Here is a 24,392-nt window from a genome sequence, read left to right as displayed (position 1 = left end):
TATGCGAGATAATTTCCTTGCTCGCATGGATTACGTGGCTCCACCTCCGGTCGTCGGTTTTGTGACGTCGTGCGTGTTTTTACCTGCCTGAACTTTTTAAGTGCGGGATGTTCTACCCTCCTCTTTCATGTAAAGTGGTGGGATTATCGCAGGATTTAAGTCTGCTCTGACTGATCCCCCAAAAATATATATATCCTAGTTATTCGTAGAATTTAGATGTCGGTTGCCTAAAAAGAATTTGAAGTGTTTTGGTTCAAATGTTTCTTTCTTGTTCAGTCCCCCCCCCCCATGAACAAATTCACGTTTTTTGCCGGCAAGTGTGGCTTCAAACATTGACAGGCAAGTCCTGGACGTGTGGCTATTTCTGCAACCTGTCCTCCCTTATTTATCCCGCACGTGATTGACTGTCACTCTGAGCCATGTTAGTCATGAGAGGTGTCCTGTCTTTTCCAGCCTAATAGCCCGCCAGTATGTCATCAGTCCATGTCAGTGTCACGTCTCACCAAGGGGCTGAAAATGGCCCCGGTGAAATCAAAGCCCGTGTTACAGGAAACGTCATCAATGCCACTCCCAATTCCTACAGTGCTGCCCGACCCCCCGCCCCATCACTTTTTAACCACCAGTCGGTGTCTTCAACAGAGCGCTGGACATCAAAAGCTAGCGTGATTCTATTCAAAGGTGTCAGCCACCAACCAGATATCAATAATGTCAATGCATGCAGAGCTGAGCGCCAACCTGTGGGAATCTGTAGTTTCAAATGTGTGTACGTGTGATCTCATATCTTCATGTGTCGGGTCTCCTTCGAGTGCCATTCGGTATTCATCATTTCGTGTTGCTAGACCATATTTGGTTGAAAGCGTCAACAGTGATGTTTGGGATCATCAATACACAGCTAACATTATTTGGCGCTCTTAAGCTAACCGCTAGACAGCAGTTGGAGGCCATCTGGTATTTTTATTCAGAATTTTTTTTCTGACAATTTGCCATTATATGCAAAACAAACATACATCAATAATAATAAAATATGAATTAAGTTTATTTTTGCAGATTTTTTTTTTCCTTGCACAAAATTTGTTTCTTGCTCAGCAGTTGAGTGCCGTTCTTGAATGGTAATCTTTTTTTCCCAGATTAAAAATGAGGTCTAAAAAAAACAGCTTGCAACCATATGCGAGTATCTGCAGCACACACGCGATCAATCACACTTGAAAGATCTGCACTCAGCACAACACGGCTTGTACACCCTCTACAGTAACACAAAACAATAACACGCATAACATGTAACAAAATTTGCTTCAGATGGTCACTTTTTCTCACAATAGCCCAGTTTGCACCCATATACTGCATTGAAATGTAATGACAGCAAGGCTTAACGATATTTCAAAGTGTATGAAATGTCGTTCTCAGCCGTTGTTAAAAGACACATTTTATGGAGGAATGTTATTTTCATGAACCCACCAACGCCGTGTCCTGGTCACCTTGTAGAAGCTGACATCTGAGCTGGGGGCCTTGGACCAGCAGAAGAAGGTTCTGGAGATGGAATTGGAGCAGTGGAGGCAAAGCACTTTCCCCCGTCGCACAGCTGAGTGCTCCTGCCAGGCCCTGGAGGCAGAGGTCAAACAACTGCAAGCCAAGCTCAAGGTCAGTCCGCTCACCGGACGCTTCATTAGTTACCCCTCTCCGAAGTGAAAGCCAATGGAAAACAATTTTTAAAAGTCTGCCTTTAGAAAGACGCTCACTTTCCCTGACACTTGATCTGTATTTTCTTTACTGTGGTTGCAGTTTGCTGTAGTGTGCTACCTCACGACATCAAATTGAAATCTGTTTCTAATACCGTCAAACCTCGGTTTTCGAACGTCTCTGTTCTCGACCAAACCGGTTTTCGACTAAAAATTTTTATTTTTTTATGCCTCAGATGACGAACTTCGGTTCTCGAACAAACTGAGCGCACTTGGTTGCGCCACTTGATTCCTCTCGCCTTCCTTACACGAGGAAGTGACGCTTCCTCGGGTAGACGAGGAAGTGACGCTTCCTCGTGTAGCGTTCCATTGTAAGCAGACATTTTCAATCAAGATTTTCTTTTTCAAAAAGAGCCCGGTTTCGGTTTTCGAACTGCCGTCTGGAATGGATTATGGTCGAAAACCGAGGTATGACTATATTTTGTTTCTTGTTATTGTTGCATTCATCCAGCTTTATTGCGTCTGACTCGACTCTCGGCATCCTGAAACATGAGTGCCTTAGCCACCGGGAACAGAATGTCAACACAGCATAACCCATGAACAAGCCCAGCCCCCCCAGCACCTCACCCTACCCCCTGTAAAGTTAAAAAAAAGTCATGCAATTTGGTTAAAAGGTGATTCCAGTGTTCAAGGTATCACACATCCCAGGTAGAGTCAATCGGAATCGCTTCAAGCAAGAAAATGTCGAACAACGACTTAGACCTTGACGTTTCTGGACCAACTTCAAGGCTTCACATTCAAATACCGGTAGTTTAACAAAAGAGAGAGTGAGTGAGGGGAAAGATCTTGAAACATACTTTTCAATTTCTACATATCGGCTGCAATTGCATGTGATTTCCACACAAATTAGCATTTCATAGCATTTGATCTTATTGGGTTGCACTTTTCAGAATGAGAATAACAGTCGAGACAGGTGCCCCCGCGTGGCACGGGGGATGAGAACTAGCGCCGCTATACCTCGCCGGGCTCGTCAATGTCACGCAGCAGATTGTTGCTGTCGTGAAACTCAGCGCAGGGAACTCATGTCAGGTGGCAGTTTAAAAAAGAAAGAAAGGAGGTCGCGGGGGTGGGGGACAAGGAAGAGGCTATAGGGGCACATGCGATATCAAAAGCATTCTGGATTGTGAGGCTTCCACAAGCGATGCGGGGCTTCTTTAAACATTCAGAATGCAACCATTCTGTAAGAGAAATCCGTACCTATTGCCCAGAGTACCCTAACCACCCCCCCCCCCACCACCACCGCCACCAATTCCACCAGAAGACCATGGATAGGTGAAGGGTGCAGTGGCCGTTGTGGGGGTGGCAAACCCCCACAGCCTGCTAACTGGAGCGGGCCAGGTCCCAGGAGTCACTTCAAGTTAGAATCCAAGAGCCTCAAAGGGCTTCACAGGCCCTCTGATTAGCAATATCGCCTGATCGAAAAATAAAACATATCTTACACCAGGGGTGCCCAAACCTTTTGGACCGAAGATCTACTTTTCGATCAACTAACCTCACGGAATCTACCCTCACCGACACGCGCGCACACGCACGCACGCACGCACACACACACACACACACACACACACACACACACACACACACACACACACACTAGGGATGTGAATCTCAGCACTGAGGACGATTCGATACACATCTCGATCCACTGCCAGCGATGCGATACTTAAACGATACATGGAATTTTCTGGCGATACGATGCGATACGTTTCACTGTCGTCACGGTGCGATACGATTCGATACACATTAAGTTCAAATCAATGCGATCCGATACGATACAATGCAATTTGTTGCGATATTGTGCAATTAAACATGATGCAAATAAGCAAAGAAAAAAAGCTTTTAAAAAGATGGAATTCAGTATGGTATTACAAAAAGGATACCACTTTATTCCTTATAAAGAGTAGAACTTGTAAAACAACTTATTTAAGCCCTTTCACAATTGGGTTTTGTGCAAAGAAAATGTAAACAATTTGGCACCTGAGACTCACAGCTGTTGCTATAGTGTAAACACAAACAGACTCTCACTGAGTGTCTTATATGAAATATATATATATATATATATATATATATATGAATCTATAGCGCAAGATGTCCACCCATCCACTGTAAGTGCAACTCTTTGCGCACTGTTCAGCGACACAGTAATCTCACTTCTCACTTTGTTGTACACATCGGGAATATGTTTGTAAGTGAACACAGACCTGTCTGGTATTTTATACCTGGGTTCCAAAACGTGCACGAGCTGTCTGAACCCCTCGTTGTCCACCACGCTAAGGCTGGAGGTCTTTGCATATGAAATAAGCAGTGGCCTTAGTTATAGCCATTGCGCGGTCACAGTGAGTTGCAAGGGGACTCCCAAAATAAGAGGCAATTTTTTTCTGATCCTGACCTGGTTTACCAAGAGTTTCTCCGGTGTCCGACGAGGAACTGGGCGGGGAAGCGGGAGGGAAACTTGTCGGTGATCTGGTGCCATCGGTTTAAGTGGGTCTGCATATTTGTGGTGCTGCCGTTGTATGGCTTCTTAGTGCGACATTCCTTGCAAATTACGGAGGTTTTATCAAGCTTTCCGTCTTTCTTTTCGAAGCCGTAGTATTTCCAAACATAAGATTTGAATGTTGCGGCTGCATTAAATATAGTAGTTTCCTTGCTGTTGCGTGCGCTAACTTCCATAATGTTTCGCTCGTTGTGTACTGGACTGTATGTGACGCACGGCTACCGTCCGTATTCAACACAAAACGCAAAGCAATGATGGTGCATTCATTGCGCCTAGGAAAGGGCAGATATGTGACGTTTAACATGAATAAAACGGCGATTGAATCGGATTTTACCGATACCCATCAATGCATCGTGATGAATCGCGATTTCACCGATACCCATCAATGCATCGTGATGAATCGCGATTTCACCCGTCAATCGCGTCGTACCCAGTGAATGAGCCGATGCACTCGGATCGCGGATGTGCGCATCGATGTATCGATTAATATCGATTATTTTCCACACCCTTAACACACACACACACACACACACGTAGTGATGAGAAACAGCCTGAAACTGAGGCATGCGATGCACTTTTGCAGCCTGTTAACTATCGTAGCTCACACGTACCGTTTTAAAGTGCTTCCTGGACCCTCCTGGATTCCTATTCTTTGCCCGTGCCCTCGGTGAATTGTACACGAAGCAAACTCTGAATGAGACTAATGACGCTAAAAGATAGAGCGCAACAGCTTTTATCACAAGCTGCAATTGCAGACTGCTGAGTGCTAACAACTTCCGGTGACGTAATCGCGCGCCACCGTAAATTTAAGATTGCTTACCTGCTTTATTTTATTTTTTAAATATTTATTTTGTGAAAATGACACTGATAGGATGATTAGGGTGCAGCGTACATTAACACAAAAATGTATTACTAACATGTACGAAGACACACAAATGTTTTTTTTTTTCTTCTCCTTGACACTCCTCGGATCTACTTCGGACCTGTCTTAGATCTACCGGTAGAACAGGATCGACCTAATGGGCACCCCTGCCTTACACTGTAGATCAAATAAAGCTGACTGATGGAGCAAAATAAAGAAGATGCTTTGGAGATTTTTTTTTGCCCCTAAAATTGCAGCCTTTACATATGTCCAAGCAACCCCCTTTCTCTCATCCACTTTGAACACTACGCTTTCCTCTTAACCTCTTTTAGCACCCCCCCCCCCCCCCCCCCGCTCCCGCTGTAACTATAATGAGGAGGCATGCTGCGGCTGACCTGTCATCAGCCGTGTCGTGAGACCCCCCCGCCCCCCTCCGTCAACCCCGCCTCCCCCTCATATACGGCACGCACGGAGACGCATTAACACATGCTCACAATGTGTCCCTCCCCCCCACCAGAGTACAAGTGTGGAGGTCACGAGGCAGGTGGCAGCTAACAAAACCCTGCGAGGCCAAGCGCAGGAGAAGGAGGACAAGCTCCGCCAGCTGCAGGACAAGTTAGTCACTTCTCCATGTTTGGTTGCTCTTGTTTTTCCTCTTTCTGCTCTCTCTTCTCTTTCCAGCACCCTCCCCTATCCCGTCTTTGTCTCTTACTCTCCATCCTGCCTTCCCTCCCTTACCATCACATCAGCTGCAGCTCTGATCTGCAGTGTTTGATTCCACCATGTGGCAGCACACAGGCACGCGCTCCTCCGCTCTGCACGTTTGTGGCAAAAAAGAAATAAATCCACACGCCGACAAATGTTGAGGAATGCCAAAAAAAGAAATAACACCAGTGTCAATTTATCACCGTGTATCGAAATGCCTTGATGCAATTTGAATCTTCACTCATGGCTGTAAAAACTATGGGGTTTAATAGTGTGTGTGTGTGTGTGTATGTGTGTGTGCGTGTGTGTGTGTCCGTGTGCGTGCGCGCGTGTGTGTAGCAGTCTCATCTACTCCATATTGTATCATGTCATAACAAAATAGCAATTTTGTTTGTGGAAAAAGATGCATGTAATATTTTATCAAATAAATTATTACATTCAAAAATGTCCTTTTTATATTAATATGTGATGAAATGATTGTTCATCTTATTCGTTCAAGAAATACATTTAATTTTTAAAATACATTCTTAAATCCATAATAAATGCTCAAAAACATTTGTGTTCATAGTTTGTTGAAAGCATTAAATTGAATTATTAGGCATCAAATAAATGCATAAATATTCTCATCCATTTCATTTTAATTAAATGTGTTTTTAGGTCTCAATATTATAGGACAATGTACAGTATATGGTCGTTTTTCATTTTTCTGGCCTCATGCTAATTTTGTTGTTTTACTAAGTTTTAATCTGTTCAGCAATGATGCGAGGCATTTGTATTGTTTGTGTGTATGCTTAGCTGTCAACCATTCACATTAGTATGTATCTATGAGCAAGTGAAGAAATTAGCGCGTGCGTGTGCATATGTGTCATGTAGTGCTGCTGTTGTTTATGTGGATAGTCGATGCGGAGTGCTGATCAAAGCAGCGCATCGATCGATTGTGTGCCGCAGGAGGCAACATTTTGGCCCGTGACACTCAACCCCACGCAGCATCACTCTTTGCCTGTGGGCCGCGAGCCTTAATGAGTTAGATGACGCACAAGCGCGCACGCGCACACATTGTGGCACTCGACGCGGTACGCACTTCCCAATGTATTGCTCGAAACAATTCATGTGCCTTGTCATAGGTGTGGACAGATACTTTAGAGGTTGAAAACACTTCTGAAATGCTTGTGGACCACCGAATGGCTTGGGGGAGAAGGAATCCCCAAAGGTGGTGTCTCACTGAGGAGCAAAGGCCTAAACTTGCCTGCAAGCTGAATTCTGGTGAGACTGTGAGTTCACAAAACTCAGAGAATCCATCAAGCCCTGAGCCCGCTGATTTTCTCCGAGTCGCATCGCCGGTGGTGCGGGGGAGTCGTAAAGCAACGATGCGTTTGGAGGCGGGACAGGCGGCCGTGACAAAAACTCGATTGACAGTCGGCTTGATTCGAAAATCAACGTGTTATTTAAGAATATCCGACAACTATCACTCAACTCCTCAATGCCATCCGTGCCAATCATCGAGAAAACAGGACTTAGCTGGTCAAATCAGGGTGCATGCCGGTGACGATGTTTTGATCCGTTTCTGGGAATGGACAAAACAAAAGTTTGCCGAATGCCCCCAATCAGCGAGATGTACTGGAAATAAGAAATCGCAATATTGAGGGGGGGGGTGGGTGGCTGCAATGGCATTCTTTTTCAAAGTCGTTCAGTTTCACCTGCGGTCTTCGATTCACCTGACGTGAATGGATTTGGAACGTGAGAGGAACCCACGCAAGCACTCGAAGCACACGCAAACGACGAAGCCGAGATTCGTACCCACAATCTTCTGAATCCGTCAGGTCACATGCGACATTTCCTTCACCAAACGTCTGTCACGTTTCAAACCGTCTGCCCGAAGCTCCCGCCACATCATCGCAACGCTTCGTTTTCATCTCTACGGGTGCTACAAAGGGCAGTCCTTCCTCTCCGCTGCTTCCTTCCTCTTTCTCAGGCGTGCTGCGTCGTTGCGCCCGCCGCACCCTCAATAATGCATCCGGGGCATGTGTACAATCACAGTGGATCTGTTGTTTTTTTGTGACCAAAGCGCCGGGCGGATCACAGCGCAGACAGAGCGAAACATCCCCTTCGCTCAGTTTCCACGACAGCCTGAGACGCACCAAGTCAGAAACCCAAAGTGCCCACCGCTCCGTTTGCTTCTATGTAGGGAGCGCTCTTCTCGGAATGAAAGACCCCGTCTAGACGCCTCTGAAATATACATTTCAGTGCACACACGGGGACCCGCGCGGCTTTGACTTAAAGAAGAGGGGAGCACACACGCACAAAAAAAAAATAAAAAAGAATTTCAAAGTACACCGACATGTCCTCAGTCAATATCCGGCGCTGTGGCGCTGCTTTATTTATGAAGGTGCGGCTTTCATCTTTTCACCCTGTTGTCTATCAGCCGCATCAAGTGTCCGCGCCGTTTTTTTAACACGGCCGGAAAAGCACATGCGCGCTCGCCGCTGTTATCATGACAATGAGCGCATGTTTGATGAACAATATTGCCGCAACAAGCGCGAGAACAAAGGGGAACAAACGCGGCGAGTGATCAGAGCCGTAGTTTTCCCGCTCTGCCGTCTGCTTACACTCATAAATACAGATCACACACTGGAGACGAGGCAGCGTCGATATATCCCTCATTCTTTTTCATCCTCTATTCTTTTTGGGCTGCGCAAGAAGGGAACATCTAAAATAAATGTTGTCCATCTAATTGCCATTAGCGACGGGGCAGAGGAAGCCTACCGGGGCCCTTATTGCCGCTCTTCATCTTTAAGTCAACACCAGACAGTCATCTGAAAGGTTCAATATGGGTTTTCTCATTAATGGCCAAATCCATAGGGGGGAACCAGTGAGCACCGCTCTTCCTCCTCGAACCCCCGCCCCTCCGCCCCCAAGTCCTCCGGCCAAACTCCACTCTTATTTAATTTAATGCCACTCCAATAGGACAAGCAGGCTCGCATTTATTCAGCCGCTGTGCCCTCAGGCACTCGTCCGCCCAGGGAGACGGGGGACATTTACTTACACGAAAGCTTTTGCTCGAGCCTTGCATCATATGTGTTGAATTGCAAAACACAAGTCGCAGCCAGTGTGAGGGGAGCTTACGAGTCACTCGATCCCACAACCCGCATCCTTCTTTAGTCTGTTTGTTCTCGTCTCAGCCATGGTAAAAAGCTCAGAAACTTGAACGGACGCCGATGTCGTGAGCCCATTTAAAATAGAATGCCACCGAGTCGAAGACCTCCACAAGGGGTAACTATTCTATTTCAGAGCAGTACGCGCCAATCAGAGACAAATTGCGCTGGCGTCTATTATGCGTATTAGCATGTCTGAAAGGCGGGTGCCAAAATGCATGCAAATGGTCCTGCTGGCAAAATGAGAGGGGGCAAGGAGAACTTTGTGCACATGCAAATAAACATATCTGAAACGCCCCAAAATGTTTTGTTTTTTATCTTGAGCTTCTGAATAATCCAACGACTGACTTGGAACCAGTTATACGAAGGAGTCATGCCATATCACCCCCAGTATGACATCGAGTATCACAGTTGATCTAAGTGCCACTTGGTGTATCAAGTTTGAGAACCACTAACCTCTGAGCTGAATCATTTCTGCATTTCCATGCATCTGGGCCATTTTAGTGCACTGTGACTTTCAGTGGTGGCCTCTTCAAGTTGAAGTAGAAACAGCGCAAAAAATAGCTCGCCCGTCACCGACCAACTCTGGTTGAAAGCTGCAATATTTTCAAATTCAGTTTTTTTTTTCCACATGCTAGTTCAATTTCCCCCGTGTCTCACTCTGATTGTATTATCCTCAGAAAGGCAAATTGCCGTGGGAAAAGAAAATTACAGTGAACGGCTCCCCACAGTGTATTTCAAGCCATTTCTGTTCATTCTGTATTGTTTCCTTCTGCAAGGGCTATTGGTGTATGTATAGCTAACTTGGTATACCGTACCATTATGCTGAAAAATCAAACGTGTCACAAAAGGCCGGTAATTAAAATGGAAAGTGACATGAGCTGCATTTTGTCTGAACGAAACAGATGGCGCAGAACGGGCCACATGCGTCTGAAGGGGATTATTGTCAGCATACAAATATTTTCTGTCATCCATACTAAGACCTCCCGCTGATGCGTTCTTGTACGCGACTGGTGCACTTCAGGTCATAATTTAAACATTTACATTCATTGATTAGTGTCTGCCTAGCAGTGTCACTGCTGATTCAAAATGCTGTTTGTCAACAAGAGGATGCAATGGGTGGCACGCAGTCCCGCTTCCCGTTCCTCCACAGGGCACTTGATTTATTATGCGCCTGTTGGGATGCATCTTCAAATCAGCGCCTCACCGCACGTGCTTATTTAGTTGTCATAATGTCCGCACGTGCGTATTTAGTTGTCATAATGAACTGTCGTGCCTGCCGCACTACTTGGGGGACTCGGTGCCTGCCGGTGTTGCAATAGCGCGAGCGCGTGTGTGCCAGCGCGAGCGCGTGTGTGCCAGCGCACGCGCGCATAGTCGATGTGTTTTGTTGCCTTAACAGACTTGTGTTTTTACAATTTATTTCATCTCTGTTGTTAGGGGGTTTTTTTTGTTGTTGTTGTAACAATGTAGTGTATTTGAATATTTTACATTTCTATCATTTGACTCCTGTGATTATTAACATAACATTTTAATAATAGAAAATATATAGGACACTATCAATATTTGTTTTCCTATTACTGAGAGCAGGAAACGCACGCAGTGGATCAGCCTTAGAAGTAAAAGTAGCAAGGTGTCAAGAGCACGTGTCTACATTTGAAACATTTGGCATTTGGGAATTTTGATCTGTCTGAGCAAATGCTGGATAGCCAATCAGAGGCGAGGGCTAATTTTCTATTCCCTCTGGTAATATGTGTCCAGAGCAAGCCACGCCGAGCGAGATGTTACCATGAAGAGGCAGCTGGTGGACGACCTGAAGACGAGGCTCAAGTTTTTGCAGGAGATGGAGAAAAGTTACCGTGGGCAGGTGGACGAGCTGGAGAAGAAGGTGCTCGAAATGCTTGAAATCATCCATGAATCGTCTCCGTTCTAATCATAATACTTACTAAATTGTGGTTTCGATTTTTCTTAATCTGTAACATGAAAAGTAAAATCACCGGTATGTGACTACAAACGCCAAATGATAAACTTTGTTTTTGTAAAAAGGATTGAAACGACGAACGCGTCCTGAAGGATTTTAAGGAGTCATATTCACAGATTCCCTTTTTTATTTATTTATTTTTTATTTATTTATTTTACATAAAAGTAAACAATATTCAAAATCTTATGTGGTAAATATTGTGAGTCTAACTGAAGCTATCAGATATTTGGAATAGATTTCAAAAGCAGGACTCCTTTTGTCAAAATTGATTAATAAAAAAAACCGTTGTAACGTAAAACATTCACGTCACAACATGGGAGTCTTGTGGAGAGAAGTCCCATTTAAGGCTTCCTGAACATTTGAGTCAAACTCCAAAATTTCATGAGCTTTGAGGCGGACAATGATGGTTCCAAGTTACATGCATAAATCTCATAAGCACGAGGAGCCATCGCCCTGTCCTGGGGGCCGCATTCCTCGATAACGAGGGCCTTCACCGACCGACCGACCGACCGGCATAAATTTCAAAGCATGATTACACAATGTCTTAAAATGGTCAATTCCACCTCTGCCTGGATGGAAAAATGCAGATGGTTGTGTGCGCACACAGTTGATCTGCGGCCAAATGCAGCAAAGATGATGTCATTTACCTGACTGATACGTACGTTCCAGCGGACGCGGTGCTGCTGGCATGAGTCATCCGATGGCTTCCGCACTAAGAGAATATCAGATTACAGCCGACCAGTTTGATGCGTGTAGCGGCGTGGTGTCGTTTGCACGCTAATTTCATGAAAGTAAACAGTCAACAGCAGTGCATGAAGTGCAGCTTGCAGGCAAAACCCTTGAGAAGCCACGTTGTTATGGATGTGCGGCGTGTACGTGCTTTAAAAGTAAATAGATAAATAACGTGACCCTTTTGCGCTCGCAGGTCAAGTGTTTATCAGAGGAAGCTTCCAACAGGAAGGCTTTCGTTGAATCTCTCAAGAGGAGACTGAGCGTTGCAACCACGGAGAAAGCCCAGCATGAGGCTTCCTGCGCCAAACTGAAGGATGACCTGGAAAAAAAGGTTTGACAATGTCATTCTGCAATTGTTTCCGATTTTACGCAGTGGTAAAGGGGGTCCCCGGTTTTTGACGGTCCCAGTGTACGGCTTTTTGAGGTTCCGAAAGGCGCGCGGGGAACTGAATTGTGCTGTATTGTGAGAATATCAATTTCATTCGATTTTTTTTTCAATATAAATATTGACTGTAATTACAACATTCAGCACTGCGTTACTAAATGGCAGTGCTGAATGTTGTAATCTTTGATGCAAAGTCTGATTACGGTGCCGCCAATTCCTCAAAACTTAAACCACACAGCTAACAAATTGTGCATCGGCACGTTACAGCCGTGAAGCATTTGCAGACGTGAATAGATTTTTCTAAAAATGCAGAGAAAGTTCAACAATGTTGCTTCTCTCCCTAGGATTGACATTCCTGTAAAGATGCCTGCAAAATCAAAATGCTCAAGGTGAAGAGCAATCCAAAAGTGTCAGCTAATGAATAACTCTTGACATGTGTTAACATCTCTGTTAACGGAGATGTTAACAGGATAATCTAGGATAAATAAAACACCAGCAGATGTTATTGAAACAAGTCACCCCAGTCCACAAAAATCATTTCTCCAAGTTTCACGTTTTCAAAGAGTGCCTGGATGTTCCATAGTGTGGGCAGATGAAACCAATGCGGACTCCTTTGAAAGGAACAAACAACGCCATGCTTGGGGGGGGAAAAAAAGGAAAAGCACACCATCAAAATCGCAACTGTCAAGTAGGGTGGATTATATCGTGTTTTGCTATTTCAGGGCTTGGACGGATTGCTATCATCAACCGAAAAGAATTAGAAGTTCTCCTGCATAATGCCTCGATAAACTGAACTCTGCCAATTGAAGCTCAACAGAGGGTGGATGATGTAACAAAGCAACCATTCAAAGGAGAAAAAGTAATCACTGGTCACATACTTTTCTCACCCTGCGCTGCGATGGTCAAGTTGTTTTTATGAGCGCGATGATCAGGTCAAAATTTCTGACCAATGTTTGAGGGAAATCCAGGTAATGCCAAAGGATTCGCATACTTTGTTTCGCCTCTCTGTATCCGATTGATCTTCTTGCGCAGACATTCGTTCCCTCCCTTCTTTTTTTACATTGCTGACCATCGACGCGCACTTGTGTGCTTGTGTGCAGGAGCAGCGCATTCAAGCCCTCCAGGCTCGCGTGGGAGCTAGCGAGCAGGCCTTGGCCGCTCTGGAGCAGAGCGCCACTGAGCAAACGGAGCGGCTGACCCAGCAGCGCTCCCAAGCGTTGGACGAGCTTCAGAGGCAGCTCGGCCAGGCCTCCTCCCAGCTGGAGCAACTTCGCTCTTTCATCAAGGTGCTCCGCTTAAAAGCTCCGCTTGATCAAAAGCCCAATGGGTGCAGCATTGAATCATCTAACTCGTCTTAAATCACCATCCGGGGCCAGCAAATTTTTTCACAGACAAGGGTGTGGGGGGGAGAATAGAAGATTGATGTCATTATGCCTGTTTTTCATGGGTATAAAGAGATAAAGGCCATCGCAGGTAGATAAATGAGTGGTTGGAGGGAATTGGCATGGTGTTTTTTTTTTTTTTTGTAGAGATGTGATCCATCATTGTGGTGCCGTGTTTATGTATCTGGCAAAGAGAAGAGAAAGCGATAAAGAGTGTCCTGCAGCTCTGCTTTGCTGACACCTGTCTGTCAAGGAAGGAAGAGGCCAGACGGAGATAGCGGAGTCTATTTCTGCACATCCATAAATCATGCGCAGAGTTTGGTGGCGCTTTGCCATGGCCCTTTGGATTTTCTGTGGATAAGGGCATGTTTTATCCTCCTCCCTTCTTTCCCCAGTGCTTCCATTACTTTCACTAGATTTCCCCCCTTTTATTTATCTCCCTTTCCACCCATAACGGTTCATGTCTTGACTGTATGTCAGCATTTCTAAAATGTTTGCCGATACAAGAAAAAAAAATCTGAAAAACGTATGATAAAATACAGTCGTTGCAATCTCGCAAGCACGCCAAAGAGTGTTGTGATGAGTGGAAAAGCGATTTGTTCCAATATCATGTACCAGGTTGAGTGCTCTTCTCCTCACAGGTCCGTGCAAAATGGCAGAACCTGGGGCCATTTGTGTGTGTTATTTTTTAACCTCAAAAGACCCCCAGGGGGTTCAATTGTTGGTTGAGGACGCTGACCTCAGAATTCCCAAAATTGCATAAAGGCAGGTGATCAACAATCAATGTGTGCTAAACTGAAAGGACCGGCGCCGTGGAGCTTGAACCTTTTTCTCCTGCGAACAATGTGTACAGTATGTGTCTGTCAGCCGGCAGACCACAATTCAAATCCAGATTGTGCGGGGGTGGTAAACTTGTGGGACCGACCATGGTTGGGAGGACGCAAATCAAAGAGTGTGGCTCTCTTGCTGTTGTGGTCAGTCAGCATTGAGGTAAATGATGAAGTGGTATGGTGGTTAGTTGGGCTGAGCAATTTTGAGAAATCATGTCAGTGGGATTTTTTTTCTTCTCTATATTATTAGGATTTAATATGTCATTTTTTTCAAGTACTCTCCGTACGAATTCACAAAAACAAGTGAAAAATCATTCCACTATACTATCAAATTTATTTTACTTTTTTGGGGGGGGGGTTCTTGTAGGTTAGGCTAAAATAAAGGCTAATGAACCGTGATTTCATATGAAATCAACCGTACTTCAATTAGAGTTGTTCACTAAATACTTGGACTTGCACTCTTTTAAGCATTCACTGACGTGTTCCCCAGAGTTCCGTAAAAAAAAAATTGTCAGAAGTGGGCAAGACCATCCATGACATGCCCAGTTTAAGTGAAAGTTTAATAACCTTTGCATACCCTCGTCTAACATATAAATACTCTTGACTTGACAGTACGAGAACATGGAGTAGAGGAAAAAAATGAATTTCTTGATTATTTGAGGAGTGGTTTGGTGGTACTGTGGGGTTGTCTTCACAAATGTCTTTTTTTTTCCGTTAGTATGTCCCCAACCCCCTCCATTACTAGGAACTTTCTACAAGACATGCTAAGAACGCGTAGGCATGAGATCTATTGCACATATCTCCCACAAACAAAAGCAGCATTATCTTAATTCACGCAAGCAAAGATGTACAATATTGATATACAGTCGATGCCTCCATTTTCCCATAACCTGAGGCGGGGTGGGGCCATGGTGGTGGTGGTGGTGTTGTTGTGTCGAGGATTCGCATCATTGTTTGTCTGCCCCTGGCTCCTGTGATCCTCTATAAGAACAGCCAGCCCTTTGATTGGGCTGCCTAACGTCCGGAGGAGATTTACTCTTGTCGTGTATTGATCACGACTGGAGGGGCTGTGCATGTGTGTGTGTGTGTGTGTGTGTGTGTGTGTGTATATATATATGTGTGTTGTCTCACTCTCTTTGTGAGCCTGTTGTTGCTCAATCTCAATGTGTTTTTTTTTGTATTATCATTATTATCGGCCAGCAGACCCCTTTGGCCCCTGCACATGCCTCAGGCTGTCAAAACTGCTAAAAAGTCACCTCTGTGCAGTGGCCCAAGTGCACAATAAGTTTCACATTATTGTCCTTCTTATAGAGTACAAGTAGAATTGGCTTTACGTCAATAAAAGCTGTCAAAACTCTAGTTTGCCATGCTAATGTTCTTTCTAGAGTGCACATTTTAAACACCAAATGAATACGTTTTCATTTACATTTTCTTCTCCGAGTTGCTTTGTTTTGCTCATGAACAGCTTTTTGTGCCCTCGTGTGCGTGTATGTGTGTGTGTGTGTGTGTGTGCGCATGCAGGTGTATGTGTGTGAGAAAAGATTCCGAAGGAGCTAGTTATTATTGAAGATGTCTTTTTAGCTGCCCATTTGATCCCCATTGCTATGCCTTAATCCTCGCCTCGTCTAAATTGGCCCTCTGGCTATAGCAATCGTGCCGCTAGCCCGGGTAAGAGTCCTCAACAAACAGGCAGACTGAAGTACGCATTTCACACACATACACACTATTGTGTGTGTGCGTGCGTGTGCGCGTGCATTCAGTCGTTCCTCTCGCAGCTCAGAACAGCTGATGAATTCCCTTCCTAATCTCCTTTCCGGATTATTCCACATGCTGGATTTAGGTCAATTAAATGTAACCCTCGACTAGTGACAGTGAATATCTATTAGGCCGTAAATAAAAGAACAGGATCTGTGGCTTTTAGGTAATAAGCTACGTATTCCTTAAGGGTAAACGCGCGCTTTTATCACCAAAACCAGCTCGTGCAGCAGTCGTTTATCAGATCAAATGGATGACGGTTATGAGTTAGTCGTATTCTGCTTGCTGCGGAAGGTCGACCACAGTCTCTTCTGGGATTCCGGTTGACCTCTCGTTTGAAAATCGGATTCATCCGCACTTTAGGAAAAGTGTCGCCATTGTGAAACATGTATTCATTGTACAGGCAATTTCATTGAAATTTACATTCATGGCTGTCAAGTGGGGCTGAATTAAGACAATCAAGTACAAATCGGCATCGCGCTGTAATAGAATGCAATTTTCAAATCCCAAAGGCAGCAATTAAGAATAAAAACACACAGAGAGAGAGAGAGAGAGAGAGAGAGAGAGAGAGAGAGAGAGAGAGAGAGAGAGAGAGAGAGAGAGAGAGAGAGAGAGAGAGAGAGAGAGAGAGAGAGAGAGAGAGAGAGAGAGAGAGAGAGAGAGAGAGAGAGAGAGAGAGAGAGAGAGAGAGAGAGAGAGAGAGAGAGAGAGAGAGAGAGAGAGAGAGAGAGAGAGAGAGAGAGAGAGAGAATATAATAAATATGAATATTTTTTTCCCTTGGGTGTCAGCCATTTTGCCACTTGCTGTCGACTGAAAATGACATCACAGATGCTCAGGTAGCGTAATGTCACATGACCAAACTCAGAAAACAGGTGAGCCGTGATTGGTTGTTACCTGAGCTGAGCAAATGTCACCAGCAAGTGGCAAAATGGCCACCATGAAAACAGGTATTTTTCTGCTTAATTCATATTCCACAAATGCAATATTATATAATACTAGCTGGTTCGCCGCCCTCCGGGCGGCTCATAAGCTAGTTCCTGCTGAAGGCTGGTAAGGTGGGCCTACGGCCCACAAAAGTGTTGTTGCTTGGTTCAACTTTTTGTTCATCTTCATTGCTTATCGCGAAAATAAAGAGATGTTTAGCTCTACTAAATAACTAACAATTTTATTGCAATGCTTGTGGGTAGACAACATTTTTTCGCTAAGATGCCCGCGCGATCGTAGTGAGCCACTGCCTGAGCAGCACAGTGGCGGCGCGCAGCGGCGCGGTGAAGTAGGTACGTTTTGAAAAGGGACAGACGGAAGGACAGACCGCGTGCGGGACGACGCGCAATATATATATATATATATATATATATATATATATATATATATATATATATATATAGATATATAAGATCACAATACCGTGTTTAGAGTAGTGAGGCAGAAACACATTGTTAATACATTTTATGAGTTGAAACATTCAACTGTTGTTGCATTTTTAATTTAAAAAAAAGTTGCTCTTTTTCAACTTTTTAAATTGATTATTTAAGTAAGTGTGTGTTGGGTCAATATAAAAAAAATCTTGCTTCAAATGCCCCACCGGGCCATACTTTGAATGGCTTTGCCCTACGCTGTTTTCCTTTTATCTTTCATGACAATAATAGCAAACATGACATAATGGAGTACAATGTACTTGTTTTTTTGTTTGTTTGTTTTGTTTCATTGCGTATGCTGTTTGTTTATGAACATCTACATTTAATCGCATCACAACTCTGTAGTGTTGTCCTTATATATTTATTCCTGCAAACAAACAAAGCCTAACTGCACCGCAGCTTTATTAACGCCACCGGTGTACAACTACGAGAGCAATAGATGTTGCCACGCTTGAAAAATCTTCATCAAGCTTTACGCTTGTATGGGGTTTTTTTGTTTTGTTTTTTCCCCCCCGCCGTCCCTTGCTCCAAAAGCAAGTTGTACAGTTCTTTTTGTTTATTTGTTTGCGCGCAATGAGAGCGGGAGCCATCCCTTGCTCCCCTTGTCCGACCATCTATTCCAAGGTCAGCTTTTCGGCAGGCTTGCAAGGGAATGATACGGAAGATTATTGCCTCGATCAATAAGCTGAAAATGAAGCAAAGGGGAGTTTGCTTTATTGACTTGCTCGTGTACAGTGGCAGTTTTAACATTTAATTGTCTCTCCGTATTTAGCGTACACGCTCCCATTTAGCGCCCCGGCAGCCGCGCCATCCCGGGTCTTTGCTCGCCTCGCTTTGCCATCCACCCGGGCACCATTTTCGAACGGCCCCTCGCAAGCTTAATAATTAACCGTGTTATGCTGCCCTGTTGTGCCACGAGACCTTCAGAAAGCAAATAAATAAATGAATGGCTGTATCTTTCACGAGCCCCCCTCTGCCTGTTCTGCCTCTGATGAATGATTCCTTGTCTGTGGAGATTTTAGCCAAAACTCGAGGTGCATTCCATATCAAAGCGTCGTTGCCGCGGCTTCTCGATCGACGGGGCAACGCACCCTCGGGACCGTATTCCTTCAAGGGAGTGCGCCGCAAAAACCGGAGAGAATCTGAGTGCGTCAAACTCAATATTCCTCCATAATGTACTAAGCCGCTCTGCCGCATACTTGATCAATTTCATTTATTCATCGGCCGGGGCAGGGCCGTCCCTCACACTTCTTCTCGGTCTCCGTTTCGTCATGTTCTTCTCACTTGTATTCCTCCTCCCCCCTGCAGGCTCTGGCCAGCGAAATGCTGTTAGACGTGCACGAGGTCAAACAGCAGCTGATGAAGAGGAGGAGGTTGAGGCGGACCGACGCTGTTGCGGCAAAGGGCGGCCCGTCAGCTAAATCCATGATCAAAGCCAAGTCCATCGCCGCCTCCATCCTCAACATGTCCGAGAACGATCTGGCCGACATCATGGACTCGGAGCAGGTGAGGCCGAGGGACGACGGGCCGTTCGTTTAACACCAGGGTGTGGATAAACTTTTTCTTCGTGTACATAAAAATTGAAGGAGGCAAGGTTCACATCTTACAAGTATAATTCTACCTGTGCTGAAAGCAGTGGAGGAAATACGAAGAAATGTTTTTTTGTCTTTTTATGTAGTTTTTAAAAAACTGGTAGTTTTGGGGATTTTGGGGGTAAGCAGTGTCCCTGGATCCCTCACCCGGTACTGAGCAGCGACAGTATCACATTGCCGCATTCAAAACCGAAATAAGCACAATCGATGCTGATAGTCAGGTGGAGCAAATGATCGCTCATAATGAATTTGTTTTGCAAACCTAGAAAATCTCTAAACTTTATCAAACCGACAAACGATACAAACAAACAGGGGTGGACTTATTCTTTTACAACGGCTCCAAGTGACTCAACAAGATAAAATACAATACAGTACAATAAATCTTTATTTATACAGCTATCTGCTCAAATAGATTTTTTTATACAGGATAAAGAAAATTACCCCTGTGAAGATTATATTATCTCTCTACATGTCTTGTTTCACCGTCTATGATGACATTTATGTATTGTAAAACAATCGATGCTAACCGTTAGCATCTCAATGGCATTTTTTATTTGTTAGCATAAGCTAGCGGCGCTATTATTTGAGGCAACATACTTTGCTTGTCTTCAATACATTTTTTTTAAGTAAAAAAAAAATATATTTGTGTTTAGTTTGATAGTAAATCAAGTGACATGAAGCCTCTCTTTTTTATGAAATGTTCATTGTTTGCCAAGCCCCTGCTTTTTGTAGCACAAGTTGAATTGTGTTTAATGACTCCAGACAGCTCTCATATCTCAAGTCATAGCACACCCCCACCCCCCCCAAAAAAGTTGTCCAGATGACAATATCTCAAAAAACTCTTGAGTCAGGTTACTCTTACCCAAAGTCTCGGTACACACATGAGGATCGTTCAAATCATGCACTCAATCTTGTTCAGATTCTATACTTGAAGATAACAAATCAAGCATTTAACATTTTCCAACACCACATCCTCCCACAAAGATTCTCACCGTCTGGGGAACCAACTTTTATTGAATAAAGTAAAAATGACATGAGATATTTGTAGTTATTTATGTCCATTTCCTTGTTCCTTGTCAGGGCGCTGATTTGATTGGCTGCACTCGGGGATACAAGCCTTTTTTCGCTTTCCTCGTGCACATCAAGTCTTTTGTTGGTAAATGTGGAAGATGTTTAATATTTCAGATTGTCAGCACACCTCAGGCCGAAGGATAATCTTTCAGATTCATTTTTTCGAAAACTCGTAAAACCATACGTTTCATCTGATTGTCCTTCTTGTTCGGGAAGAGGAAAAATTGGGATGAAAACGGCCCGATTCACACGGGCCCATCCCACTTGTTAATTTTAGTATCTGCTCTGCACCGTTTAAAACAAAAAACAAAAAAAATGTCTGTTTAGCCATAGTTTGGACGCTGCCGGTGTGGACAAGTCTTCAATGATGCCCACCACACAACGCGCATACTTGCAACTCATCACACCGTTACAATTTGAAACAAGTTCACGTAAGATTTGGCTAAGTAAATATGGAGCAATCTACTTGTTGCTTTTGGACACCGTTTTTGACATCGTCGGAGACTAAATGAACGCACTAACCTCAGCCTATCCTCTGGGAGTCCAAACAGTCGATTGGCGTCGGTGTGGAAATAAGTTCTGAGTTCATTTCTGTTGTTGAGCCTCGCTGCGGTTCTTTGCTCCTGGTCAACCTCGTGTTATTGATGGATACGCAGACGTGGGCAAGGCTGAACACAAAGCAAACTTTTATCAAGACCATCCATCTATTTTCTTTAGCGCTCGTCCTTATTAGGCCCGTGGATGAGCCGGGGCCCTATCCCAGCTGACTTTATGTGAGAGGCGCGATAGCGCCGAGATTCGAACCGTGACGCTCACAACTGCCCGGCCGTAACATTTTATTTGCAAATATTCATGAAAAATGGATTGACCCCCTTTCGTCAAGAGACTATTTAACGTCAAATTCTTTCGACCCTTTCGCTGTCGGTGAACGCTTAACTTTTACAATGTTGAAGAACATGAAAGAGGATTTTATAACTGAATTCACTTTTCCTGAACCGCAAATGGTGAGGCAGATATGCTTCCCCCTAATTTAAGTTTCAGTGGGTGACCTCGCAGGTTCGGATTTCAAATCAATTGTTTTCGTATCTAGGTTTCTTTTTCACAGTCATTTTGTTTTTTAACTGTTCAAAACCGTTTCAGGGTGGGTAGTCAAGTCCAAAACATTATGTTCTATGCCACCTGTTTTCTGAATTTAGTCATGTCACGCTCACAAGCTGAGCCGTGAGCATCTGTGATGTCATTACTTAAAAGCATCTTTTAAAAACTTTTTTTAGCTATCACAGACCGGATTACCCAAAACCAGTGCACACTTTGGGCCCGTAGAGCTTCATAAAACTGCTGGAACGAAGAGTACAGGTCGTGGTATGCATTGTGAGCAGAGAGCAAAGATAGGGCGGGGTCTCACCAATCAGAGTTTGATAAACCAACATGGACTTGGGATAGTTGTTGAACTTCCCACTGTCCATGTTTCACTAAAAGCACAAATTAAAAGCCCTTCTTTTCAATTGTTCCTCATCGCAGTCAGTTTCACTCTTTTCCCGGGCTGCCCAACTCTTCCTGCCACCGTAGATCTCGCCCGACAGCGTCATCAATTACCAAATCCTCGTTGCAATCCAGCTCAAGTCCCATGAGATGTCGTCGTCTTCTCCTTCTACCGGGAGATGAGTGTTTGCTCGCCCGGCGCTTACTCACACTTGAAACCAATTTCATTCCCTTGCAGCTCAGCTCAAACCGCGGAGATGCGAGGGGAACAAAATGTCCCACTCATCACCGCTGAAATCTCTCCGATCTCCTCGGCACTCGTTGCTTGACAGCTGCTCTTTTCTCGACCTTGACGTGGTCACCGGCCGGCGATGAAATCGCGGCGTAACTTCCAATCCCATGTTATCGCCAACAATAGCAATAATGGACTTCGAGCGATTAAGCGTCGCTTGCGCCCTGTTTTTCATGGCAACTCCTCTAATGTTCGTCAAACTTTTGACACCATCTTCCGCCCCCATCAGGCCAAAATCCGTTGCAATTTAGCAACACGCATCCGTCTAGGGTAATTGGTTGTCCAGGAGGAGTTCAGTAAAGATGCAACCTTTGCGGGACTCACTGTCGTAATACATCCTTGTCGAAACCTCAAAATGCTCATCAGATGCGGGTGTTTTGATGTCGTGCTCTGCCCACGTAGGATGGCCTGGGTGAAAAACGAACAAAAATAAAAAGGACAGTGACTCAGTCCCCAAGTACAATTCAGGTGTATGTAATGTTTCAACTTCACAGAATTTGTATTTGTTTTTAATAACATCAGAAGCAAATCGCGAAATCCAAAATGATATTTTCCTATCGTCAAACATAAACTGCGCATCACGTTACCGTGGCTTGCAATCACATCAGAGCACTTGCTTGTTGCCGTCTTGTGATCTCTAGCTTCTTCTCCACAAAGCAACTTCTTTGCTCTCTCAATACGTCTCGGTTGGCCGAGCTATTTCTGCCACACTGATCTTCTCCCGCCGTTTTACTCAATAAACGACAATAAACTCGTTGAAAGTTTCCGTGATATTAATTGGCCTTCGTAGCTAATAAGAATCCAACATCGAGGCTGGCCTGTCAGGTTGAAACGCCCGTGCAAGACTCATCAGATCAATAGAAACGTACCTATATAACACGTGTGCCCTCATCTCCCACTCCTGTAGCACACCGCCCATGTGCATGTGTCCATTTCATCGTATGCAGCAAAAAGTTCAGCGAGGGTCAAGCGGCTCCGGGCCTTTTCAATCGCCTATGGAGGATGAGTACATTATTCTGAATGGAGATCACCCCTGACACATTTTATGTTAGAAGACCACCTTCTCACACTCCCCCTCTTCTCAGTTACGATAAGCAGCAACCACTAATTAGGCACACACTGAAATTAGCCCGATCCGTGGTGTTATCGCAAAGCATCGCACCTGCGGTTCCAGGAAGCTGATAAAAGGCCAAGGGATAAACACGTGCTTAATCTACTGTAAGTGTTAAACCCTGTGTGTGTGTGCGTGTGTGTGTGTGTGTGTGTCTGTGTGTGTGTGTGTCTGTGTGTCTGCGTGTGTGTGTGCGTGTGTGTGTGTGTGTGTGTGTGTGCGCGCGCGCGTGTGGAGTTTACAACATGAGTGGGTTTGTTCTAAAAAAATCGCTCACTAGTGTCACTATAACTTGCTCTGAAGAATAAAAACAGAAGAAGATAAACTTTTTTTTAACTTAACTCAACATTTCTTAATGTGCCAATATGTTGTTTTGTTTAAAATTAAAATTGATTTTAAAAAAATCCTTAAGATTAAAAAACTATATTCTAATATCGTTTTTTCTTTCATTCTTCATTATATTGGCAGTAATTTTCAGACAAAGACACTGCGAATTTTTTCTTATCATGCCGTCAGAATCTAATATCAGCCCATGCTAGCGAACGCAACAAAATCTTAAAGTGGACAAAATAATGTTTGCAACTGATTCCTGTCAAATTATTAACATCCTCTTACAGTGAGTACTATATATGCTTTCGGTGCCTGGAGCAGTACACATAAAGTTTGTATGCACACATCTGCTCTGGCTTTCCAGGACTTGGGAGTGTTTGGTCAGCCACACACAACCGCGCGCTTTCTCTTCTGCTCGGCCATGTCGCGCTGAGACAGTACCCGGCTTGTCACTTCTTTTCAAACGGTAACCCCTAGTTCCAAAGCCAGGAGGCAGAACGGTGTGGTGCAGTCACCCTTCACTGTGTTCATTCGTCGTTACAAGGCTACCGTTCTATCGGTTCGTTTTACATGAGAAGCATGTAATCATTCTCTGGCGTCCGCCAAATCTCCGGGGAAAGTCCTCAAGGTCCGGACCTCGGTACTCTCGGGCCGGCCAGTGTTTGGATGAATAGTGGCCCGTTCTTTCTGGAGAAATCTAGGTTGATTTTGGTCTCTGCTGTTTCTGTCTCCATCTTTCAGGGGACAGAGAGTCTTTCAGGGCTTCCCAAAGATCAGGAATGGCTGGACCAGCTAAACCACATCCTCCAGCAGAAGGTTTGTATGCATCATTGATACCCCCCCCCCCCCCCCCGCCCCCCAAAAGTGAGTGCCAAATATTTTTTTTAATGGTTTCTGGGTAATTTTGGGCTGCTGAGTCCGAATATCACGTAATTTTGTTTAAATTGGCTATAGTTTGGAGATATCGATATTTTTGACAATTGATCAGTCACGTTTTTTGTCAGTTGATAAAATGTACTTATTAATTTAAAAAGTGTGTTCTGACATCACCTGTTTTACAGCTAATATTGACGAAATTGGT

The 24,392-nt window shown here is 44.4% G+C and overlaps 2 protein-coding genes across 5 annotated transcripts in view; both read left to right on the top strand.

Moving 5' to 3' along the window:
* Window positions 1-24,392, top strand: part of cntln (centlein, centrosomal protein) — a 93,178-nt gene that overhangs the window by 58,130 nt on the left and 10,656 nt on the right. For all 4 annotated transcript variants that reach the window (XR_007965960.1, XR_007965959.1, XM_052083608.1 and 1 more), the window contains exons 19-25: window positions 1,483-1,638; window positions 5,610-5,707; window positions 10,711-10,837; window positions 11,856-11,993; window positions 13,148-13,333; window positions 18,742-18,939; window positions 24,053-24,127. Coding sequence is in view for 2 of the 4 variants with exons in the window: in XM_052083608.1 (XP_051939568.1) it covers window positions 1,483-1,638; window positions 5,610-5,707; window positions 10,711-10,837; window positions 11,856-11,993; window positions 13,148-13,333; window positions 18,742-18,939; window positions 24,053-24,127 (978 nt within the window). In the remaining 2 variants the exon portion in view is untranslated. The remainder of the gene's footprint in view (window positions 1-1,482; window positions 1,639-5,609; window positions 5,708-10,710; window positions 10,838-11,855; window positions 11,994-13,147; window positions 13,334-18,741; window positions 18,940-24,052; window positions 24,128-24,392) is intronic.
* The window catches only part of pkd2 (polycystic kidney disease 2), a 178,287-nt gene continuing 166,699 nt past the window's right edge, over window positions 12,805-24,392 (top strand). The window contains exon 1 of the mRNA XM_052083627.1: window positions 12,805-12,810. The gene's annotated coding sequence lies outside the window, so the exon portion shown is untranslated. The remainder of the gene's footprint in view (window positions 12,811-24,392) is intronic.

This window comes from Hippocampus zosterae, chromosome 13, assembly GCF_025434085.1.
Source record: "Hippocampus zosterae strain Florida chromosome 13, ASM2543408v3, whole genome shotgun sequence".
Taxonomy (NCBI): Eukaryota; Metazoa; Chordata; class Actinopteri; order Syngnathiformes; family Syngnathidae; genus Hippocampus; species Hippocampus zosterae.
This window is presented reverse-complemented; position numbering and strand designations above follow the sequence as displayed.